The 25,740-nt window shown below is 41.8% G+C and overlaps 1 protein-coding gene across 2 annotated transcripts in view; it reads right to left on the reverse strand.

Annotated features, from left to right (window-relative positions):
• Positions 1–25,740, reverse strand: part of LOC126298781 (uncharacterized) — a 122,265-nt gene that overhangs the window by 84,235 nt on the left and 12,290 nt on the right. Inside the window, exon 2 of one of the 2 annotated variants that reach the window (XM_049990240.1) lies at positions 16,575–16,794. In XM_049990240.1, coding sequence (XP_049846197.1) covers positions 16,575–16,794 — 220 coding nt within the window. Of the gene's footprint in view, positions 1–16,574; positions 16,872–25,740 lie in introns of both variants that reach the window. The other variant, XM_049990241.1, reaches the window with a different exon arrangement.

Consider the following 25,740-nt stretch of genomic DNA (forward strand, 5'->3'; position numbering starts at 1 on the left):
TGAGCTGGACCAGCTTTCGAACCCACATATATGCTTTTACTGGAGACCAGCTGGAGTCGGTAGCGAAGGAATATGATGTTTATAACGCTGATTCTGAACTGTGATAAAACCTGATGTTCTTCACTTGATATTACTATGCGAGAAGGATATATGTTTGTGGTTCTTTAAAATACATGGCGGAAGAGGAAATCAAACACAAACCTCGCAACTAATAAACTAGGATCAGTCCACAAAACCACTGAAGCCCACATTTGCAACATTCATGATTGTGTCGTAAAGTGTAATGCGCTTGGCTCACAATTTAGACAAAGTGAAAAAAATTCAGCTCTATATCAACTGGTTCATTAAAAGGAGGCTCCTGACACGGAAATTATGCTAGTCTTATGTTATCGGCTATAAAGACGCTTTTAGCCATCATAGCCTCGATTTGAGGTCATTCTGAAATATTTACAATTTCAAGCGATTAGCTAGATCGAGTAATAGCACTGCAGAGAATGAAGTTGCCGAATACTTCGATTATTATTGCCATTATCTCTATTAACTTCCTCATTCTGCTGCTGCTGCACTCATGCTTGAAGGAACCATTTGATATTTCCTGATCATTTTCAGAATCAGCTGCCCAGAATCAGGTCAATATTTAGTTCACCGCAAATGGTTGCGGCGTTCTGTACCAAATGGACCGTCACAAGTTGTTCAAATGTATGTGAAGTCTTATGACACTTTAACTGCTAAGGTCATCAGTTCCTAAGCTTACACATTGCTTAACCTAAAGTATCCTACACACTACTTATCCTAAATCATCCTAAAGACAAACACACACACCCATGCCCGAGGGAGGACTCGAACCTCCGCCAGGACCAGCCGCACAGTCCATGACTGTCCATGACCTGACCGCTCGGCTAATCCCGCACGGCTCACAAGTAGTTATTTAGCTTTTTACGCGTATAGGGAATACCTTTTAAGTTAATATCGGACATCTACAGTTATTCTTAGATTACATTAAAATTAAACTATCTGATGGAAACGTTACTTCCTAACAAAAATAGCGTTGCACTGCTTCTCTTACTTGCGCTTAGCAACGAAACTTGTAAAATACCAAAACTGGCAGTAAACACACTTTCAAACCAATAGGATCTTAATGTCTTCTATTAAATGTCAGCATCATTCTCTCTAGATGACTTGCTCGAAATCAAGTATTTCAAGTACTACAGGGAAGAAATAATTGCAAAAGGTCAATTTGTTTTCCGTTCCAATAAACTCATTTTACGCGGCCCACGTTCACTTTTTCGCGGAATTACTCCACTATAGTATCCACATCAAAAATGTAGAAAAATATTTCAATGTTGCAAAACTTACATCTATCTCAGTGGCCTTACACTTCGTCATGAACCAGAAATTCTAGCTCTGTGGAACACCAGTTTCAGCCAAGTGTTGCAGCGAAGACTGTGTACCTCTACTCTCTCCCACCGGAGTATACGCAGGTGACTTATGGGACTCTATAACTGTACTGCAACAATAATCTCCTGTGCAGGCAATGCATACGAATTGCAGAATTTACTAGAGCCGTGACTTCCAGTTCTGTATATTCCTGACCTAAACTGGTTCTGCGTCGTTTCAGGCCCCCAGGTTCGGCAACGTCATACTGACACGAACAGTGTGTTCAGACTGCCAACTTAATTGTTCGTTTAACTCGATTTTGTAATCACTGAAATGAAGGTCACGTGACCTTGCAACTTGTTTTATTTCGTTTCTTATTTTCTTGTGGGAGATTATTTTTCTGGTAAGCTCTTTTCTTTCGAACCAGCGAAATGCGGCAAAATGCTGCCAGTAATCGCTTCACAAACCGCTATTTACCCCTGTTAAGAAGATTTTTTTCCTAACGTAGTCGTAGGTGAAGGAATTTAGTTTAATCTTAAAACATGTTAAGCTGCAACGTTCACAACTCTGGGGAATAAGAAATGCACATTGCCCAAATAGGGAAAGGTTTAAGAATAAAGACTGCATAGTCTAGGCCAGATCGACCCTTTCGTCTCATGGCGGTGCATTGTAGTTTGTCTAGTATCGCAAGTTATGTTCCTGTAACTGTGGAAATCACTAGCTGAAACCGAGTTTAACATGAACTGTTAGTTTGAAAATGAATTCAGCCCTCGGTTGCTAATCGTTGTGTATTTATAGCAGTACCATACCGGTACACGTTAAACACGGTTTCATCCGTGATTTCCAAAGCTACAGGAACACAACGTGCGATACCTCTTAGAGAAACTACAGTGCAGTCCCATGAGACGAAAAGGTCGGTCTGGCCTAGACTGTGCAACCTTTATTCTTAAACCTTTCCCTATATGGGCAATGTGCTTTTCTTATTCTCTTAAGTTGTGAACATTGCTGATTAACATGTTTTAAGATTTACCGGTTTGTGAAGCGATTACTGGCTGCATTTTGTCGTATTTCGCTGGTTAGAAGGGAAAAAAACTTACCAGAAAACTAATCTCCTACAAGAAAATAAGAAACGAAATAAAACATGTTGGAAGGTCATGCGACATACATTTCATTGATTACAAAATCGAGTTCAACGAACAATGAAGTTGGCAGTATGAGCACACTGTTCGTGTTAGTAACACGCTGCCGTACCTGGGGCCTGAAACGACTCAGAACCAGTTTAGGCCAGGAATATACAGAACTGAAAGCCACGGCACTAGTAAATTCTGCAATTCCTATGCATTAATTGCACACGAAATTACTGTTATTACTGTTGCAGTATCGTTATAGAGCCCAATATGTCACCTGCGTAAATTCCGGTGGAAAGAGAGCAGTGGAAAAAGGGTACATAGTCTTCGCTACAACACTTTACTGCAACTAGTGTTCCACACAGCTAGAATTTCTGGTTGGGGACGTAGTGTAAGGCCACTGAGATAGATGTAAGTTTTGCGACGTTGAAATATTTTTCTGCATTTTTGATGCGGATACTATAGTTTTAGTAATTCCGCGAAAGGTGAACGTGGGCCACGTAAAATGAGTTTATTGGAACGAAGAACAAATTGATCTTTTGCAATATTTTCTTCCCTGTACTACGTGAAATACGTGACGGCGACCAAGTCATCTGGAGAGAATGATGCTGACATTTAATGGAAGACATTAACATCCTATTGTTTTGAACGTGGTGTTTACCGCCAGTTTTAGTATTTTACAGGTGTCTTTGCTAAGTGCAACTAAAAGAAGTAAAGCATCGCAATTTCTGTTTTGAAGTAACGTCTTCATCAGTTAATTTAGTTTTAATGTACTCTACGAATAATTGGAGATGTGCGATATTAACTTCAAAAGGATTCCCTAGATATTTAAAGAACTAAACAACTACTTGTGACGGTCCACTTGCCACAGAACGCCGCTACCATTTGCAGCGAACTAAAGATTTACATGTTTTTAAGCAACTACTTCTTAAAATGAACAAGCAGCATTAAATCTTTCCTTCAGGCACGGGTGTAGAAGCAGCTGAATGAGGAAGTTAATAGAAACAATGGCAATAATAATCGAAGTATTTGGTAACTTCATGCTCTGCAATGGTATTCTCGATTAGGAAATTTCTTGAAATAGTAAAAATTTCAAAATGGCTTCGAATCGAGGCTATGACGGCCATAAGCCTCCTTACAGGCTGTTGACGTGAGGCTAGCATAATTGCCGTGTCAGAAGCCTGCCCATAATTAACCAGTTAATGGAGAACTGAATTTTTTTCGCTTTGCCTAATTTGTAAGCTAAGCGCATCGTATGTTACGACCCAATCACGAATATAGCAAACTTGGCCTTCCATAATATATTTTGAACAAATAGGAACAGATCTCTTTCTCGTCCAGTAATACCAAATGATGATTGTCTGGTTGCACCTCAGTTCAGAATTCGCGTTACAGATTTCATATCGCTTGGCTATCAAGTGCTGCAGAGTCGGCATAGGTTGGGCCACAGCAGAGACGGAAGTCGCGGCAAACAGAAACTCTGTCGCCAATGATCTCCCTTTCATTATAAACTTTATTTTAGTTAATGAGCCAAGGTTCACTTCACGTCACAGGGCTCTTATTTAATGCGATCTTGACGCGTTTAAAAATTTGGTGCTGATCGAGGATTCGAATTTGGATCTCCCCTTTCTTGGTATCTGACCAACGCCGAACAATATAGTAAGATCACTTCGTTGTTTTCTCCAAGACTGCAAACTCTTCTAGGTTTCTACGAAAGGCACGAATGTGGGTTCTAATCCTAGTCCAGTACAAAAATAGTCTTCTCGTTCGTAAAATTATTTAATTTTGTATAAAGATTGCTGGATTGACCTATGTGACGGAGTTAGTTAACCCAGATTTTAATGAGTGTGATAGTGATCTTGAAATGACCCTTACAGTAATAAAATGAGTTTACAAGGTCTGTCTCATCTTTAATTTGCAACATCATGGTCTTGATTTAAATCTGGACTGATTACCTTAAATACACTATTCTCTAGTGGTCTCTTGAGGTATCCACTATGTACAGGGAGACGACTGTACTGCAAAGGGATTAGAAGACGTGCAAGACAGCTACGTTCTGTGGGCTGCATGCAAATCAGGCGAAACGCAGTTCAAGTCATTCGGATACTTTTGTCTATGATAGTACATAAACGGGAGCGTTTGTCAGGAAAAAAATTAATTTTTTTAATGCAGAGTGATCAGAACTAAAAGAGCGCCAGCAGTCGTCAAGATGACGTGGCCCAAAACATAATTAGTTTATAGCACTAAAACGGATAGCCTCAAAGATGTGCTGGCGTGTTCAGAAATCTTCAGTATAAAAGAAGGCAAAACAGTAAACGTCAAATATTTTATACAAGAAACCTACAACAAGTCTTACCTTAATGATAAAATATTATGCAAAATAGGATGGTCTGGGAGCCATCCAAGGGAGAGGGCATTATCAGTAAAAATTAAGTAAAATGACTAAAGCCAAAACGGAACCTATGCTTGCGAAGAATATATAGGCCTAAACGATTAGTTTATAAGATAAAATTACCGTAAGACTCTGCTGTTGAGAGCAAGAACCTTCAAGATATGACTATGTCCCTATATTTAAAAGTTTTTGTATTCCTAAAATGACGTATAGTCAGTAAGGCTTGTTTTCTATATATACATCTTCATGTTTTTTACCTTAAGAATCCTGGTTTTTTAATTAAATAACTCTCTTTATTGTGCTTGGGATTTGTAGCTTGTGTTGTTTTATCTTGAAGGTTTCTGCTTTTCACAGCAGTGCCTTATGCTAATTTTAGTTATAAACTAATCATGTAGGCCTACATATTCTTCATAAGCACAGGTTACATTTTTTATTTCGTCATTTTACTTAATTTTACTGATAATACGCTCTTCTTTACATGCCTCCCAGCCCGTCCCCCTGTGCACAATATTTTACTATGGCCGGCCGCGGTGGTCTCGCGGTTAAGGCGCTCAGTCCGGAACTGCGACTGCTACGGCCGCAGGTTCGAATCCTGCCTCGGGCATGGATGTGTGTGATGTCCTTAGGTTAGTTAGGTTTAAGTAGTTCTAAGTTCTAGGGGAGTGATGACCATAGCAGTTAAGTCCCATAGTGCTCAGAGCCATTTGAACCATTTTCTTTTACTATGGAGGCACATTAACTTATATGGTTTGTTGTAGGTTTCAGTTATGATTTTTCCTGACAACCTTAGATTTGGATGCTTTATTGTATAATTCTTTGTACTTTACATTCTTATTGTTTGTCAGCTTCCCCACTCTATTTACTGTATTACACATCTCTAGCGCATTTCTCCTTCCTGATTCTAAATCTTCTCTATTCCACTATAATACACTACTGGCCATTAAAATTGCTACACCAATAAGAAATGCAGATGATAAATGGGTATTCATTGGACAAATATATTATACTAGAACTGACATGTGATTATATTTTCACGCAATTTGGGTGCATAGATCCTGAGAAATCAATACCCAGAACAACCACCTCTGGCCGTAATAACGGCCTTGAAACGCCTGGGCTCTGAGTCAAACAGAGCTTGGATGGCGTGCACAGATACAGCTGCCCGTGCAGCTTCAACACGATACCACAGTTCATCAAGAGTAGCGACTGGCGTATTGTGACGAGCCAGTTGCTCGGCCACCATTGACCAGACGTTTCCATTTGGTGAGATATCTGGAGAATGTGCTGGCCAGGGCAGCAGTCGAACATTTTCTGTATCCAGAAAGGCCCGTACAGGACCTGCAACATGCGGTCGTGTATTATCCTGCTGAAATGTAGGGTTTCGAAGGGATCGAATGAAGGGTAGAGCCACGGGTCGTAATACATCTGAAATGTAACGTCCACTGCTCAAAGTGCCGTCAACGCGAACAAGAGGTGACCGAGACGTATAACCAATGGCACCCCATACCATCACGCTGGGTGATGCGCCAGTATGGCGATGAAGAATACGTGCTTCCAATGTGCGTTCAACGCGATGTCGCCAAACACGGATGCGACCATCATGATGCTGTAAACGGAAGCTGGATTCATCCGAAAAAGTGACGTTTTGCCATTCATGCACCCAGGTTCGTCGTTGAGTACACCATCGCAGGTGCTCCTGACTGTGATGCATCGTCAAGGGTAACCGCAGCCATGGTCTCCGAGCTGATAGTCCATGCTGCTGCAAACGTCGACGAACTCTTCATGCAGATGATTGTTGTCTTGCAAACGTCCCCATCTGTTGACTCAGGGATCGAGACGTGGCTGCACGATCCGTTACAGCCATACGGGTAAGATGCCTGTCATCTCGACTGCTAGTGATACGAGGCCTTTGGGATCCAGCACGGCGTTCCGTATTACCCTCGTGAACCCACCGATGCCATATTCTGCTAACAGTTGTTGGATCTCGACCAACGCGAGCAGCAACGTATGCGATACGATAAACCGCAATCGCGATGGGCTACAATCCGACATTTATCAAAGTCGGAAACGTGATGGTACGCATTTTTCCTCCTTACACGAGGCATCACAACAACGTTTCACTAGGCAACGCCGGTCAACTGCTGTTTGTGTATGAGAAATCGGTTGCAAACTTTCCTCATGTCAGCACGTGGTAGGTGTGGCTACCGGCGCCAACCTTGTGTGAATGCTCTGAAAAGCTAATTATTTGCATATCACAGCATCTTCTTCCTGTCGGTTAAATTTCGCGTCTGTAGCACGTCATCTTCGTCGTGTAGCAATTTTAATGGCCAGTAGTGTACGTTGGCATACTTGAACCCCATGACTGAGATATTGGACAGGATTCTGTAACAATATTTATACAAGTTATTTCCTACACAAAGTGTTTGTAACTCGGTTATAAGAATTTCATTCTCTCTACTATAATGATTTTTCATTGACGGCTTTGTACTTGTATTTGGTGCCACCTAATGGCGGTTATGTTTACTAGCGCCATCACTCGCCCCTGATTCTATCAGTACTGTGTATACACCTTGTGTGCACGGATTGGCCACCAGCAGTTCGCTTCGGAGCAATGGTTACAGTTTTTGAACGTGGCTTTTCTCTGCGTTGCTATGACTGATGACTCATATCGTACGATGTAAACCGACGATTACACTTTTTAAGTATTCTTCTGTAGATTTATTCTTGGTGGTTTTTATACCATCTCTTAAAGTGTTCTTCACGTTCGTTTACAGTCTATTTTAGTCGTATTTGACCAATGCTTTTTGGCTGTAATTATAACATTTTTACATGCTTTCTTACCCTTTACGTGTTGCATATTTACGTTTTGGCTTTCGGTGCTGAGTATTGTAGCTCAGGTTAGGACCACGCCCGGTTTTGGTTTTTTATTATGTCCATTTGTTATTGTACTTCCAGATAACCTGACGATGCAGCACCTGGGATAAATGTATCGTTTTTGACCCAATAAAGAGCTTTCCGGAACCTGGGACTGTCTTTAGTGTTAAGAAAGGAATAGGGTTTATTACTTACTAAAATTTCGCTGTCCATGAAGTAAAACTTCTACATCAAACTTCACTTTTTAATTTTATTACTCCCTTAGTACCTGTTTTCTTCACAACACAGTTTGCGGACAGCATCCAAATATACCACTCAAGATATCTATAAAATTATTGTGATTGTGCGGCTCATAGTCCAGGAGATATGACGTCACAGAAACTAAGATACGTGAAATGCTTGCTCTTGCTTGAAATAGAGTGCAAATTATCTCGACTATATTCATCCATTGTCTTGTAATGATGACTTCCAACAAATTTCCTGCATAATTTCAAACATTCTCCAAACGTTTTCATTGCTCGTGTGATTACCGTTCAGTATTTAACGCATTAACTTATTTGCAATATAATCAGATGTTTGAAGCTGTTTTATAAATGGGAGTTTAATTCTTTGGAGAATCGAGGGATTAGAGTTGTACACTTTCTGATGAAAAGAATCCGGGCATCCCTATGTGAACGTAATTGGTCGTTAGATGCGTCGAGAGGCGGCCTCGCCAGTATAAGAGAAGACGGATAGAAGTGTTTTCACAAGAGAAACTGCCCATCGTAACCCCTTCAGATTTCTTGGGAGAATGGCCAGGGCATAGCCCGTCCAAAATTGAACACAGATCAAGCACGAAAACAAGAAGAAGGTGTACTGAACGATGGAAAACAAGCAAAATAGAACAGTGAACGGCCCCAGCAGAAGATGTACAACATCGAGCGACTTGCGAGAATGACGGCGTTGTGGCTGTGTAGTCACGATGTTGGGCTGCCAAGCAGAAGATCCGTGTTCAAATCACTCCCGCGTCCCACTTTTTTCCATAAATTTAAGAACTGTTCGTGCGGCTGCTGACGTGTCTGTTCTCCTTTTTTAGCCATGGTCATTGTCACACTATACACAGGTTATAGAACATGAGTCATGTGGTAAGAATACATTACCGTCGCAAGTAAATGTGGTGGATAGAGACAGCAGGCGAGACGCCGCATAGACCTCTCACAGAAATAAAGAGGTGTGAACTGTGTTACAACAAAGGAATTCGAGAGTCAAAATTTCCAAAACGGAACGCAACTATCATAGGAAGTACGTACATGTGGCGGTCCCTTTGTTACACCTCGCTGTTGCAAACTGATTTTACCCCGCGGCACAAACACAAATTTGAATATAGCGAACAGACACGTTAAGGACTGGAAAGGCAGTTTATAAATTTGGGGCACGAGAGATATCTGAACACGGATCTCATTCTTGGGAGTCCAACACCGTAACGACAGAACCACCACATGTTGTTGTTGTTGTGGTCTTCAGTCCTGAGACTGGTTTGATGCAGCTCTGCATGCTACTCTATCCTGTGCAAGCTTCTTCATCTTCCAGTAACTACTGCAACCTACATCCTTCTGAATCTGCTTAGTGTATTCATCTCTTGGTCTCCCTCCACGATTTTTACCCTCCACGCTGCCCTCCAGTACTAAATTGGTGATCCCTTGATGCCTCAGAACATGTCCTACCAACCGGTACCTTCTTCTAGACAGGTTGTGACACAAACTCCTCTTCTCCCCAATTCTATTCAATACCTCCTCATTAGTTATGTGATCTACCCATCTAATCTTCAGCATTCTTCTGTAGCACCACATTTCGAAACCTTCTATTCTCTTCTTGTCTAAACTATTGATCGTCCATGTTTCACTTCCCTATATGGCTACACTCCATACAAATACTTTCAGAAACGACTTCCTGACACTTAAATCTATAGCCGATGTTAACAAATTTCTCTTCTTCAGAAACGCTTTCCTTGCCATTGCTAGTCTACATTTTATATCCTCTCTACTTCGACCATCATCAGTTATTTTGCTCCCCAAATAGCAAAACTCCTTTACTACTTTAAGTGTCTCATTTCCTAATCTAATTCCCTCAGCATCAACCGACTTAATTCGACTACATTGCATTATCCTCGTTTTGCTTTTGTTGATGTTCATCTTATATCCTCCTTCCAAGACAATATCCATTCCGTTCAACTGCTCTTCCAAGTCCTTTGCTATCTCTGACAGAATTACAATCTTATCGGCGAACCTCAAAGTTTTTATTTCTTCTCCATGGATTTTAATATCTATTCCGAATTTTTGTTTTGTTTCCTTCACTGCTTGCTCAATATACAGATTGAATAACATCGGGGAGAGGCTACAACCCTGTCTCACTCCCTCCCCAACCACTGCTTCCCTTTCATGTCCCTCGATTCTTATAACTGCCATCTGGTTTCTGTACAAATTGTAATATAGCCTTTCGCTCCCTGTATTTTACCCCTGCCACCTTCAGAATTTGAATCTTCAAAAAGTATTCTAAGTCTACAAATGCTAGAAACGTAGGTTTGCCTTTTCTTAATCTAGCTTCTAAGATAAGTCGTATGGTCAGTACTGCCTCACGTGTTCCAATATTTCTACGGAATCCAAACTGAACTTCCCCGAGGTCGGCATCTACCAGTTTTTCCATTCGTCTGTAAAGAATTTGCGTTGGTTTTTTGCAGCCGTGACTTATTAAACTGATAGTTCGGTAATTTTCACATCTGTCAACACCTGCTTTGTTTGGGATTGGAATTATAATATTCTTCTTGAAGTCTACTGGCTTGTTAAATTCGATCGCTGTTGTACGTCTGGAGCTTGCACCTTTCACTGTTTCTAGTTTGCTTCATTTTTCGTAGTTCAGTAAGCCTGCTTCCTGTTTTCATGCTCTATCTGTGTTCAGCTTTTGAAGAGATATCCTTTGGGCTACCTTACCACTAAATCTGAAGGGGGTGTGATGCAGAGTTTCCCCTGCCAGTGAGGAAGCAGTAACATCAGACTATCTCTGAGAACTGTCACGTGAGTAACAAATACATGAAGGAGATTTCAACCTTTCTAAAGCTGCCGTATTCGACTGTAAAGACGGAATACGGAGGAACGAACGCACCTAAACCGAGACCAGGCAGTCGTCATGTACTGACGGACAGGGACTGCCGAACAATGGGAAGGGGGTTGTAAGAAACCGCACGAAATCCACGGAAGGAAGATCCAAATAGCTGCTAGCAGTCCATCCAGCACGTTGACTGTTTGTAACAAGTTACAATGAATGGTGTACAATGGTCGAGTAGCTCTCACAAGCCACACATTTCCGTAGTCAACGCTAAGCGACGCTTGAGGTGGTGTAAACAGCGGCGCCACTGGAAAGAATCACTCTTTACTCCCGGATTATCAGACTGAGGTGTTTGAATTTAGCGGATGCATGGGCAACGGTACCTGACGTCAAGTGTAGTGCCTACAGTGAAATAACGCAGGAAGTTGTACTACGGTATGAGGGTGTTTCTCGTAGTTCGGTTGTTGTCCCACGCTTGTTTCAATGCATTGTTTTGGTTTCTGTTGCCGACTGTCAAATGTTTTTGCCGAAGTTCGAATGTTATTGCCAAACTTTCGAGTGTAATTATTGAAGTATCTGTGATCTGTTCGTGTACTCGTTTGTGTGTGTGTGTGTGTGTGTGTGCGTGCGTGCGTGCGTGCGTGCGTGCGTGCGTGCGTGTGTGTGTGTGGGTGTGTGTGTGTGAGCGTGCGTGCGTGCGTGCGTGTGTGTGTGTGTGTGTGTGTGTGTGTGTGTGTGTGTGTGTGTGTGTGTTTTGGTGTGATATAATTTTGTGTGTGTGTGTGTATTTTGGTGTGATACAATTTCTTTTTGCGGGCTGTGTGTGTGTGTGTGTGTGTGTGTGTGTGTGTGTGTGTGTGTGTGTGTGTGTGTCCAGAAGGTGAAGGGGAAAGAGTTTTTTTGTTTTATCTTATCATTTCCTTTATTAAGTGTAGTAGGGGGCCTGTGCTGATGTGTGTTTGTTCATTTATCGCATGTTTGTTTTGTACTATGGCTTTCTGGATGTGGAAGTTTTCTTACGTTTGTTCAAAATGGTTCAAATGGCTCTTAACATCAGAGATCATCAGTCCCCTAGAACTTAGAACTACTTAAACCTAACTAACCTAAGGACATCAAACACATCCATGCCCGAGGCAGGATTTCGTGAGAAGATTCCGTCGCACCCGAAAACGCCTTTCTTTTAATGATTTCCAGCCCAAATCCTGTATCATTTCTGTGACACTCTCTCCCATATTTCGCGGTAATAAAAAACGTGCTGCCTTTCTTTGAACCTTTTCGATATACTCCGTCAGTCCTACCTGGTAAGGATCCCACACCGCGCAGCAGTATTCTAACAGAGGACGGACAAGCGTAGTGTAGGCAGTCTCCTTAGTAGGTCTTTTATATTTTCTAAGTGTCCTGCCAATAAAACGCAGTCTTTGATTAGCCTTCCCCACAACATTTTCTATGTGTTCATTCCAATTTTAGTTGTTTGTAATTGTAATACCTAGGTATTTAGTTGAATTTACGGCTTTTAGATTAGACTGATCTATCGTGTAACCTAAGTTTAACGAGTTCCTTTTAGCACTCACGTGGATGACCTCACAGTTTTCGTTATTTAAGGTCAACTACCACTTTTCGCACCATTCAGATATCTTTCCTAAATCGTTTTGCAGTTTGTTTTGATCTTCTGATGACTTTATTAGTCGATAAACGATAGCGTCATTTGCAAACAACTGAAGACGGCTGCTCAGATTGTCTCCGAAATCGTTTATATAGATAAGGAACAGCAAAGGGCCTATAACACTACCTCGGGGGACGCCTGAAATCACTTCTGTTTTACTCGATGACTCTCCGTCAATTACTACGAACTGTGACTTCTCTGACAGGAAATCGCAAATCCAGTCACATAACTGAGACGATATTCCATAAACACGCAATTTTACTTCGAGCCGCTAGTGTGGTACAGTGTCAAAAGCCTTCCGGAAATCCAGAAATACGGAATCGATCTGAAATCCCTTGTCAATAGCACTCAGCACTTCATGTAAAGAGCTAGTTGTGTTTCACAGGAACGACATTTTCTAAACCCATGTTGACGGTGTGTCAATAGACCGTTTCCTTCGAGGTAATTGACATGATATGTTCTAAAATCCTGCTGCATATCGACGTTAACGACAGGGGCCTGTAATTTAGTGGATTACTCCTACTACCTTTCTTGAAGACTTGTGTGACCTGTGCAACTTTCCAGTCTTTGGGTACGGATCTTTCGTCGAGCGAACAATTGTATATGATTGTTAAGTATGGAGGTAATGCATGAGCATATTCCGAATGGAACCTAATTGGTACACAGTCTGGACCAGAAGACTTGCTTTTATTAAGTGATTTTAGTTGCTTCATTACTTCGAGGATATTTACAGACGGTACTCATGTTGGCAGCTGTTCTCGATTCGAATTCTCGAATACTTACTTCGTCTTCTTTAGTGAAGGCATTTCGGAAGGATGTGATTAGTAACTCTGCTTTGGCAGCTCTGTCTTCGATAGTATCTCCATTCCTATCGCGCAGAGAAAGCATTGATTGTTTCTTGTTGCTAACATACTTCACATACTACCAGAATCTCTTGGCATTTTCTGCCAGGTTTCGAGACAGTTTCGTTGTGAAAACTGTTATATGCATCTCGCATTGAACTCCGCGCTAAGTTTCGAGCTTCTGTAAAGGATCGCCAGTCTTGGGGATTTTGCGTCTGTTTAAATTTGGCATGTTTGTTTCGTTGTTTCTGCAACAGTGTTCTAACCCGTTTTGTGTACCAAGGAGGGTCAGCTCCGTCGTTTGTTAGTTTATTTGGTGTAAACCTCTCAATTGCTACTGATACTATTTCTTTGAATTTAAGCCACATCTCGTCTACACTTACATTATTAATTTGGAATGAGTAGAGATTGTCTCTGAGGAAGACGTCAAGTGAATTTTTACCTGCTTTTCTGAATGGGTATATTTTTCGCTTATTTTTCGAGGATTTGGGGATTACAATATTCAATCTCGCTACGACAACCCTGTGTTCACTAATCCCTAGATCGGTTTTGATGCTCGTTATTAACTCAGGATTATTTGTTGCTAAGAGGTCAAGTGTGTTTTCACAACCGTTTACTATTCTCGTAGGCTCATGAACTAACTGCTCGAAGTAATTCTCAGAGAATGCGTTTAGCACAATTTCGGATAGTATTTTATGCGTACCTACGGAATTAAACATGTATTTTCGCCAACATATCGAGGGTAAACTGAAGTCACCACCAACTATTATCTTATGACTCGGTTACGTGTTTTAAATCAAACTCAAATTTTATTTGAACCTTTCAGCAACTGTACCATCTGAACTGGGAGGTCGGTGAAAAGATCCAATTATTATTTTACTCCGGTTGCCAACAATGACCTCTGACCATACTAACTCACAGGAAGTATCTACTTCAATTTCGTAACTAGTTAAACTACTTCTAACAGCAACAAACACGCCACCGCAACCGTGTTTAGCCTGTCTTTTCGGAACACCGTTAGGTTCTTCGCAAAAATTTCGGCTGAGCTTATATACGGCTTTAGCCAGCTTTCAGTTCCTATAACCAAAAGCGAACAGCCGATTCGAAGACGGCTATACACTGCAAAAGGCTGAAATTTCTACGATATTTTCCTGAGATTCCGATCTTAACAGCTTTGAAGAATTGGCTGATATCTTTAACCGTTTCCGAGATACAGTGGTTCATTTTTACTTATACAGGTAAAAAACGCACATGATATTTATTGTGAGACAAAATATAAATAATAAACGGCCGAATAAAATAGCTCAAAGATTTAGGGTATATTATCTAGGCGTTTATCTAAATGTTTTTCCGCTATCGATAAACACCCCAAAAACCTGGTTTCTGGGTATCAAAACTGAGCCGCGGATTCAAAGACGCCTATGGTGAGAAAATGGCTGTAATTTTTACGGTGTATTCCTAAGATCCCGATCTGAAACTCCCTTTGCAAATTGTTTTGATATCTTTATCTGTTTCCAAGAAACAGAAGTCCAAATTTACTGCACTTTTACATATAAGATATGCTCGTAAAATGTGATGTGATGCGAAATCAAAATAGTAAATAACCGCAGAAAATTTCTCAAATTTTAACTGTATAGCCTCTAGGCATTTATCTGGAAGTACCATCTTCCAGTTTTCAAAAGTCTTTATTCATTATTGGGAAACACTCGAAAAACACGGATTTTTGGGTACGAAAGTCGAGCTGCGAATTCGAAGATGGCTATGAACAGCAAATGGCTGTAATTTTTACGATGTATTCCTAAAATTCCTAACTCGAACAAACTTGAAAGTTTTCTTGATATCTTTACCCGTTTCCGAGATACAGATGTTCGAAGTTACCCTGTTGGTACACGTAAAATACGCACCTAAAATCCGGTATAAGGCGAAAACTTAATTTATAAAGTGATGTAGCACGGAGCAATAATCGTACGCTATAAAGTGTGTCCTTACCTTCTGAAGGGTTCTGGACACCATATGTTGTAGTACCGAAGCACTTGCAGAATTTTTGTGCACGTAAAATCAGGTCTGAGATGTAAAATTAGCTTTGTGTCGTTTGAATTTCACATAAGTAAACTACCTAAATTTTTCTGACCAATTCAATTCGCATGAGTCTCGTGCCTTGGGGTGCAGCAGGGAAAAGAAGGGGCCCAGTGGAAATATGCAAGTATTGGGACAGAAAAAATGCGAATATGTTTCTGTTTATTTAAAAGACTCTGACTGAAAACTGAGGTACCAGCAGCCTCGTTCTACATTCCTCAGTACGTTTAAAATTTTTCTCAAACATTTTGTGATGCGAACATATTCTTGTTTTTTCTTTTTCTTTTTTTACGCTGAGAGTGAAGAAGACACTGGCAGTGGCGAATAGACGGAAAAGTGACAATTACTGGAAGATAGTAGACAGTGGTTGAGGTTTAGAAAGTGAGAAGGAGACAATGGCAGTGTGAGAGAAAGAGAGGGACACAGTGGCAGTGGAACATAGTTGACAGTGACAGAACAGTGCTAGGAAAAGAGTGAAGGAGACAGTTCTAGTGAAAGAGGAATATAGAGAAGGAGAAAGTGATAGCCAGTGATAATGAGAGACAGAGTCTGTGACGGTGACAATGAGGAGGAGAGGGGTAGTGACAGTGAGAAGATACGTGAGCAGTAGGAAGGGATGGATGAGATAGTAGCAGTGAGAGAGAGCAAGAGGGAGGGTGACAGTGAGAGTAGACAGTATTAGTAGAACAGAAAAAAGGGAATTTTGGCTGTGACACAGAAACAGTAACATTACAGAGACAAAAAGAAAAAATGACAACGAGTTGGGCTGAAAGAGTGAATGAGAACAGACAAGTGTGAGTGGGTGGATATGAGCAACCTATAGCGATGGGTTAGTGGGATGAGCGAGTTACTTGTAGGAGAGCTTGTGCGAATGAAAGGTGAGTCGCACGTTGAAAAGAGCACGAATATGTTCGCATGCTAAAATTTTTTAAAGGTGCTGAGGAAGGTAGACTGAGGCAGCTGGTACCTCACTTTTCAGTCAGAGACTTTCAATACACAGCAGGATATTCATCCTTTTGTGCTGCGATAGGAGAATTTTTCCGGTGGTGTGGCTCAGCACGTGAAATCGAAACGGGACGTATATTGTGTGTTCCAGATGTACCGTTGTGGAAGGATGCGGTCGGACAGCGAGGCGGCGTTACCTTGGCGGGGCAGCTCGACGTACTCGACGGCGGGCGTGTCCGTGAAGGCGCAGGGCGCCGCGCAGGCGGGCTGCCCCTCGGCGGCGGCGGCGGCGGCGGCGGCGGCGGCCGCGTCCGCGTCGTGCGCCAGGGCGCGCTGCAGGAACGTGGGCAGCGGCGGCGGCGGGATGTGCAGGATCGCGTCCGGCGGCGGGCCGCACTCCACGCACGACACGTTCATCTGCGCAGGCACACCGTCACCGTTCACACTGCGCGGCCGCGGCTCGTCGTCCAACAGAACGGCACGCCACCGTCAAACTATGATGTTAAAATACGCTACTGGCCATTAAAATTTCTACACGAAGAAGAAATGCAGATGATAAATAGGTATTCATTGGACAAATATATGTTACTAGTACTAACATGTGATTACATCTTCACGCAATTTGGGTGCATGGATCCTGAGAAATTATTACCCAGGACAACTACCTCTGGCCGTAATAACGGCCTTGATACGCTTCGATATTGAGTCAAACAGAGCTTGGATGGCGTGTACAGGTACAGCTGCCCATGCACCTTCAACACGATACCACAGTTCATCAAGAGTAGTGACTGGCGTCTTGTGACGGGCCAGTTGCTCGGCCACCATTGACCAGACGTTTTCAATTGGTGAGAGATCTGGACACTGTGCTGGCCAGGGCAGCAGTCGAACATTTTCTGTATCCAGAAAGGCCAGTACAGGACCTACAACATGTGGTTGTGCATTATCCTGCTGAAATGTAGGGTTTCGCAGGGATAGAATGAAGGGTAGAGCCACGGGTCGTACCACATCTGAAATGTGACGTCCATTGTTCAAAGTGTCAATGCGAACAAGAGGTGACCGAGACGTGTAACCAATGGCACCCCATACCATCACGCTGGGTGATACGCCAGTATGGCGACGACGAATATACGCTTCCAATGTGCGTTCACCGCGATGTCGCCAAACACGGATGCGACTAAAATGATGCTGTAAACAGAAGCTGGATTCATCCAAAGAAATGACGTTTTGCCATTCTTGCACCCAGCTTCGTCGTTGAGTACACCCTTGCAGGTGCTCCTGTCTGTGATGCATCGTCAAGTGTAACCGCAGCCACGGTCTCCGAGCTGATAGTCCATGCTGCTGCAAACGTCGTCGAACTGTTCGTGCAGATAGTTGTTGTCTTGCAAACGTCCCCATCTGTTGACTCAGGGATCTAGATGTGGCTGCACGAACCGTTACAGCCATGAGGATAAGACGCCTGTCATCTCGACTGCTAGTGATACGAGGCTGTTGGCATCCCGCACTGCGTTCCGTATTACCCTCCTGAACCCACCCATTCCATATTCTGCTAACAGTCATTGGGTCTCGACCAACGCGAGCAGCAACGTCGTGATACGATAAACCGCAATCGCGATAGGTTACAATCCCTTTATAAAAGTCGGAAACGTGATGGTACGCATCTCTCCTCCTTACACAGGGCATCACAACAACGTTTCACCAGGCAACTGCGATCAACTGCTGTTTGTGTATGAGAAATCGGTTGGAAATCTTCCTCATGTCAGCACGTTGTAGGTTGTGGTTGACGGACATCATTTTGAGCATTTATTGCATTAATGTGGTATTTACAGGTAATCATGCTGTAACAGCATGCGTTCTCAGAAATGATAAGTTCACAAAGGTGGATGTATCACATTGGAACAACCGAAATAAAATGTTCAAACGTACCTACGTTCTGTATTTTAATTTAAAAAACATACCTGTTACCAAGTGTTCGTCGAAAATTGTGAGCCATATGTTTGTGACTATTACAGCGCCATCCATCACAAAGCAAAAAAGTGGTCCAACGAAAACATTAATTATTCTTTACGTACTACGCGAATATGTAATAAAAATGGGGTCTGCTGTTTAAAAAAGCGCAGTTGATATCCGTTTGACCTATGGCAGCGCCATCTAGCGGGCCAACACTAGCGCCATCTGGTTTCCCCTGAAAGGTAGACGAGTTTCGTTCTTTGTAGTTTTTTCTTTTGATGCTTATTTCGTGAGATATTTGGCCCGGTCACTATCAATGGACCACCCTGTATAGGTGTTGCCGACCGCGGAGTGGTATTCTGCGTGTTTACATGTCTCTGTATTTCAATATGCATGCCTATACCGGTTTCTGTAGTGTAACTTATTTTATAAGAGGCAATCAAAAAGTTCGAAGGTCCTGTTTACATGTCTCTGTTTGTAAACCAGCATCGGAGTCTCGCTGTGATCCATAACCGCTGCAGCAGCTCCCACGAACGAAAACTTTTAGATCGCTTCTTGTTCCAGGTGTTACCTGCGGCTGAGCTCATACAGCAGTATGGTTATGATGAGTGATTTTTAGTAAGTGTGCTATTCTACGTGCAATAACGTCAGCTGCACTCGTGTAGCTGCCTAGTTGGGTATGACACGCGAGTTGGGAGCCATTCACTAAAACAGAGGTGTTTTTCTTCGTGTCAGGAGTTTTTGACGAAATTTTAGTCACCAACATTCTCCTCCCAATGGAAAATATGTTGTTAGCGCCTACCAACATTGTGATGAAATAAAAGAAAACAGAGATCGCACAAAAAGATTTTAGTTCGACAATGATAGAAGCTGTAGAAATGAATTAAAATTTACACCAAGGTCGGGACTTGAACCAAGGTCTTCTGCTTACGAGGGATGTGTTATCCATTACACTACCTTGGCATTCTGGCTAACACTGCTGCACAGGCTATCCTCGTCCAACCTCGTCCCTAACACACACACATCTGTTCACGACTCAGCCCATCCTGATGTTCCCCTTTAATCGCCAGTATTGGTGAGGCTCTTCGATAATGGAACAACAGCCCAGCTTTGTAGATAATGGGGAAATGCTGCCTGTAAATTGCAGAGTGGTCATGTAGATGTGATGTATGCGTAGCTCCTGACGCGCATCCCATCTTGCACAGGGCCAATCCTCACTTCAAGACACGGTCTCACGCGCAGTGTCGTTGCCGAGCGGTGCGGGGGCCAGTGCGTCATCCATCTGCTATCGAAGTAGCACTACATTATACAATATGTACCGTGCGCGTCAAATATAATAATTACCTAACATGGTTTGTGTTCCCTAATGTAAAAAAAAATGTTCCGTTCCTTACGTTATCCTCCTGGAGATCGGTTATTTTCTACTGATGCAAAAAAAAGGTTCCGTTCCTTACTTCACCCTCTTGGGCATTTTTTTCCTTCAATTTCTCAGGTAGCTTAGGTTCTTCTCCAGGGCCCAACCTCCCTTCATGCCAAATTTAATAGAAATCGATTGACCGGGTTCATCGTGAGAGCTTCACAGAATTTAATAATGTTAGAATGAAAGTGTGGATTAAACATGTTATATGCTTGTATAAACATTGTATTCATTACGTTCAATCGTATTTTGTACAACAATTCAGCCAATAAAAGTACTTCCACAAATATGATAACGTTCAAAAGTCAAAGAGTAGGTAGCTTTTTTAAAGAGTAAGTATGTTTCCCTAATTAACGTTGTATTCTTCAAATCCATAAATGTATAGTACTATACACTTTCTAAAGTAGCCTATTTTATTCCCAGCGTTTACGTGACACATATATCAGTTCCTTAATTTCTCAGCTAAATTATGGAGAATGAAGTAGCATGAAAATTAAGGGTCTCAAAAAGGGTAAGGGATTCTAGGAATGACAGGCTACATATAACGAAGACGTGTAGGGAAAGATCCAGCGCAAAATTGAACAAATGAAAGCAACAGCGTTCCCCTGATCTGCAAGCTCTTTTAAAAATAAAACGCTGCTCATATAGTTGTACTTTGCAGAGCAGGCTTTACAGTCGGAATGCTTGGTAAATACTTATTATTCTGAAAGCACACTTCGAATTAATATCACATAAATTATAATGTTATGAAAGTTGGAGAGGCTTACGCCATTATAGTTCTTAAATTAACTGTGTGATACATATACGTATCAAATTTTCGGAGGTATGCTTTTCAAAGCGTATATTTTTCTGAAATCCAATTTCTTGGACGTTATAGTACTGTGCTGTTTACAAATATAAGCAAATGATTATGATTTCATTAAATTATATTATATATTTGATGCTAGTTAAACTACTTATTAGCATTATTATATAAATTTTATATATTTTGTTGTTATTATTACTAAAATCGTACACGGTCTGAAAGTAGGGCTGATGGAAAGTTATGTTTGGGAGGGGCAGGGACAGATACCGTAACAAACTGTGGGCCTATCCCCTCCCCCATCGCTACCACCGCCAGAACCGAACGCTGGATACGCAGCTTTTCAGACTACATGTAATATCCTCTTTTCGTCGCTCAGTTGCCTGTGTTGAAAATTCAGAGTACATGTATATAGGGCGGGGAAAACAAGGCGAGAATAAGGTCAGAGAAAGATAGGGGACGTGAAATTCAGCAAAATTTTCCAGATAACCATAGGCCGGAAATGCACCGTTGTGGGGCTGCGGCCATCAAAAGACAGCCAATCAGCGTCGAGTGTATGGAAGCGTGTGCATGTAAACTAACTTGCCCCACCCAGTACCTGCTACGCCAAAGAGCGCAGTTATTAAATTAGCTAAAGGTAATAGCTTCAGTCCAACAGTCAACGCTAGTGAAACCTTAAACTCTCATCCAGTTTGGTTACTTTAGACGCGAATTTTCTGTGATGTTCCTGGGTGAAGCCCGGCTATTGAATTAGCAACTCTAAAAGTACCGTAATGTCATCACAGTAATGCCATTAATTTTGAAAATCTTCGATAATGAAGTTGAAACTCAGTATGCGCCCAGAAAAGTATAATCACATCGGATCAGTTTTAAAGATGTTTTCGAATCGATGTCCCTCACCCTGGTCTGATCCTATTGGTTTTCGCCATCCAGTAACATCAACAATCAGGAACTGTTTAGTGGTAGTAGTGTTTATTGATGAACAAAGCAAAATTCGTAATGAATATTCTTGGTAAAGGCCGTATGGTAAACTTTCTACACTACTGGGAACTGAAACAAAAGGAAAAGCGTCGTACAAACATTTCCAGACATCAAAAGTTATTTGCTGGAAGAAAGCAAATCAAAGAGTTTTGGAAAGGAACACGGCGCCTTTCTGCTATATACTTTGCATCTTATTTTCTATGTAACTGCGAAGTAACACAAAAACTGTATTCTCCTCCTTCACCAGTGGCGTTTTTACTCACTGTTGAAATGATTTTCACTAAAAAGGCTTTTTTTATGCTCAATTTTTTATATACAGTGTAGGATTTATTTTAGAAAGTGGTGTGTTAGGCTTGATAAATGGACATGCCTTGATAATTTGAAGGTTGTTTGTCAATTGTTTGGGCAGTGCGGACTGAAATAATACATGTGTCAAAAATTAATCATGGAAATATTGGTTTAGCCGTTGTATTACTGAGGTTCATATGAAAGTATTGCCATGTATGCTTCACAATCTATACTTATTATTCATTTTTACTCCAATATAAGTTCATTTTCCTTTGTTTTCATTTAAATAAGTTACGTGTGAACATTATAACACATATAGTGCGTTCACGTGTGAAGTTTAGTAATTAACTGAATACGACATCATTATGGATATATATATACTATTTTGTTTCATAGTTGTTAAAATAACATTGAAAAGAATGGTGGGCGACAGCTGTCACCCACACGACCAATAATGAGGCAGGAATTCACGCGACTCCTATAATTTCACTTATATTTAAATGCGCTACGCAATATGAGACAATATCACAAATGATTACTAAATGCCTTGAATGTCATTTTCTTCTACTCATTGCGTTGTATTACAATAACCTTTATTTAATTTGATATCCCTTGCTGCAGGTAATTTGAAGATGACCGTCTTTGTACTGCGCTTTCACGAGCCCACGTTACTTCCCTGTCAGAATTTATACCATAGCAGCTGATCGGTAAGATCCACGAACGCTCGTGAGTTGGCAGTACTGGAAGACAAACAGTAAACAGTTCCACCTCTCACATCCTCTAATCTCGCAGTGACTGCGTTACTTCACCTCTGCTCGTGAGGCAAAATGAAGCACATCTTAACATATTACTGCCACTGTAGGTATCTTTTTTTCCTGTCAAGAAGGTCGCAATTCGTAGTAATAGACGGCAAATCATCGATTAAAACTGAAGTGATATTAGCTGCTCCCCAGGGAAGCGTCCTGGACCTCTGCTGTTCCTGATCTATATAAATGACCTGAGTAACAATTTGAGCAGTTCTCTTAGGTCGGTCGCAGATGATGCTGTAATTCACCGTCTAGTAAGGTCATCCGAAGACCAGTATCAGTTGCAAAGCGATTTAGAAAAGATTGCTGTACGGTGTGGTAGGTGGCAGTTGACGCTAAATAACGAAAAGTGTGATGTGATCCACATGAGTTCCAAAAGAAATCCGTTGGAATTCGATTACTCGATAAATAGTACAATTCTCAAGGCTGTCAATTCAACTAAGTACCTGGGTGTTAAAATTACGAACAACTTCAGTTGGATAGACCACATAGATAATAGTGTGGGGAAGGCGAGCCAAAGGTTGCGTTTCATTGGCAGGACACTTGGAAGATGCAACAAGCCTACTAAAGAGACAGCTTACACTACACTCGTTCGTCCTCTGTTAGAATATTGCTGCGCGGTGTGGGATCCTTACCAGATGGGATTGACGGAGGACATCGAAAGGGTGCAAAAAAGGGCAGCTCGTTTTGTATTATCACGTAATAGGGGAGAGAGTGTGGCAGATATGATACGCGAGTTGGGATAGAAGTCATTAAAGCAAAGACGTTTTTCGTCGCGGCGAGATCTGTTTACGAAATTTCAGTCACCAACTTTCTCTTCCGAATGCGAAAATATTTTGTTGAGCCCAACCTACATAGGTAGGAATGATCATCAAAATAAAATAAGAGAAATCAGAGCTCGAACAGAAAGGTTTACGTGTTCGTTTTTCCCGCGCGCTGTTCGGGAGTGGAATGGAATAGAGATAATATGTTTGTGGTTCGATGAACTCTCTGCCAAGCACTTAAATGTGAATTGCAGATTAATTATCGAGATGTTGATGTAGAGAAGACATATTGCAAAAAACAGAAGCTATATACCTCAGAATGTGCTATAAGCTATAGCAAAAAAATGGTTCAAATGGCTCTGAGCACTATGGGACTTAACATCTGTGGTCAGCAGTCCCCTAGAACTTAGAACTACTTAAACCTAACTAACCTAAGGACATCACACACATCCATGCCCAAGGCAGGATTCGAACCTGCGACTGTAGCAGTCACGCGGTTCCAAGCTGAGCGCCTTAACGGCGAGACCACCGCGGCCGGCAAGCTATAGCATACCGAGGTCAACATCCCTGAGAATTCATGACGACGACGACGACGACGAGAGAGCTGCCAGCTGATTTGAAGCCAGTGCTAATCGTAGGCGACCCTATCACTCGGCCATGCACTGGAGAATACCTCGGTGTCACAATGGACAGGCGCCTAATGTGGAAGGAGCATACACGGGAGGTGAGGGGCAAAGTGGTGGGCCTGAAGGGGTTACTATACCCCACGAAGACGTTGCCCTCACACTGCGACATCAAGTTGTACCTAGTACTCTTCGTACCACGGCACGGGGAAAAGCCACAGAAACCTCACTGAATACGCAGCAAACGGTGCAGAATAAATCGCCCAGGCTTGCAGATGTACATGACCCTGGACTTCCCGACCAACACCACATTGAAGGAATTCCAAAGCTTAAATATAGATTCTGGCAATCCGCAAAAAGATTTCACCCGGAAACTTAGGAATTGTGCAAGCAGTTCGTCAGTGGCTCGAGTAATCTGCTACACTAGAGGACCTACTTTCTACGAGATTGCCAGACCTGCTGCGTGATTAGTCACGCCACGCCACAAAAGATGAAGACGTCGCCAAGTGAAACCGAGAGGAGAAAAATCACACCGAGAGGCCACGCAATTTCAACACCAGAAATAAGCAGGAACAGCAGCAACTACTCATCCTGCGACTAAACGGGGCAGGGAGCCACATGCAAGTCACAATTGAGTGAATGCAAGTGAAGGAGTCGTATCCATTAGTCGTCTCTCCGCAGTCTGCCTCGGGTGTAGTAAAACTTTGCTAAATATTCCTTCTGGTTAGGATGAGACTTTCATTCCTGAACGATGTTGTAAACGCCGAGTATAGCAATCTGAACTTCGTATTGACTGTTTTCCATAATGCCATATGTGTTAAATACCACATGGCAAGTGAAGCATTCTCCTTGTGCAATACTGATTTAGAGTATATGGCAGTTTGGTGAACTTCACTTCAGGGTAAGCATCTTAATGCTTGAACATTACCGATGGTAAGCTACTGTTCAACTTTTTGTCGTTACGTAGACTGTCGCCTTAGCGAACTAAGAGAGACGATTGTTAGAAAGGAACTTCTGTATTATTTCATCTTCAAAACAGTGAAAGTAAGTGTACAGAACAAGGTCGTCGTAAATATCAATGAATTGTTATCAGAGTAGAAACAGTTTTTTCCGAAGATTTGTGTTAGACAATTTGGTATAAATATTTTTTCTTTCCTTGTATGAACATTAATTACGGATCTGATGCGACGGACATGAGGAAGCCGCAAAGAGGACACTGTTTCTCCACTATTTTTCGGGTGTCATTTTCATCTCTACCGTTAGTGAGCTGCCAAATTATAGACAGAAAGACAAATGTGAACATCACTAGCTCGGAAAATTTTTCTTACAAGATTCCGCCAATTAACAATTTATTCGAAATTTTTATATACCATCTCACCAATGCATCCCTACACATGTTTTCCAATGAAATGTTTGCTTTACCGACCATGGGATAATTAAGTCGCGAAGCCAAATCAAGTACTTCGTGAACCGCTTGGATTATAATTTTGGAAGGGACATTACAGACTGTAATATTATATGTACAGGAACAGACAACATAAAGTTACAAAACATAATACACGAGTAATGCAACAACACTAAAACAAAACACGTAGTGATAACGGCACTGGTCTTTAATTTAGGAGGAGAGGAGTTTGGATTTCCATCTGGGCATCGAAATTTAGCTCTTCTGTGGTTTCCCTAAGTAATAACTTCAGCTGAATGCCAGGCTGCTTTCTTAAATAGACACTAACGA

This window comes from Schistocerca gregaria, chromosome X (assembly GCF_023897955.1).
Source record: "Schistocerca gregaria isolate iqSchGreg1 chromosome X, iqSchGreg1.2, whole genome shotgun sequence".
NCBI classification, from domain to species: Eukaryota; Metazoa; Arthropoda; class Insecta; order Orthoptera; family Acrididae; genus Schistocerca; species Schistocerca gregaria.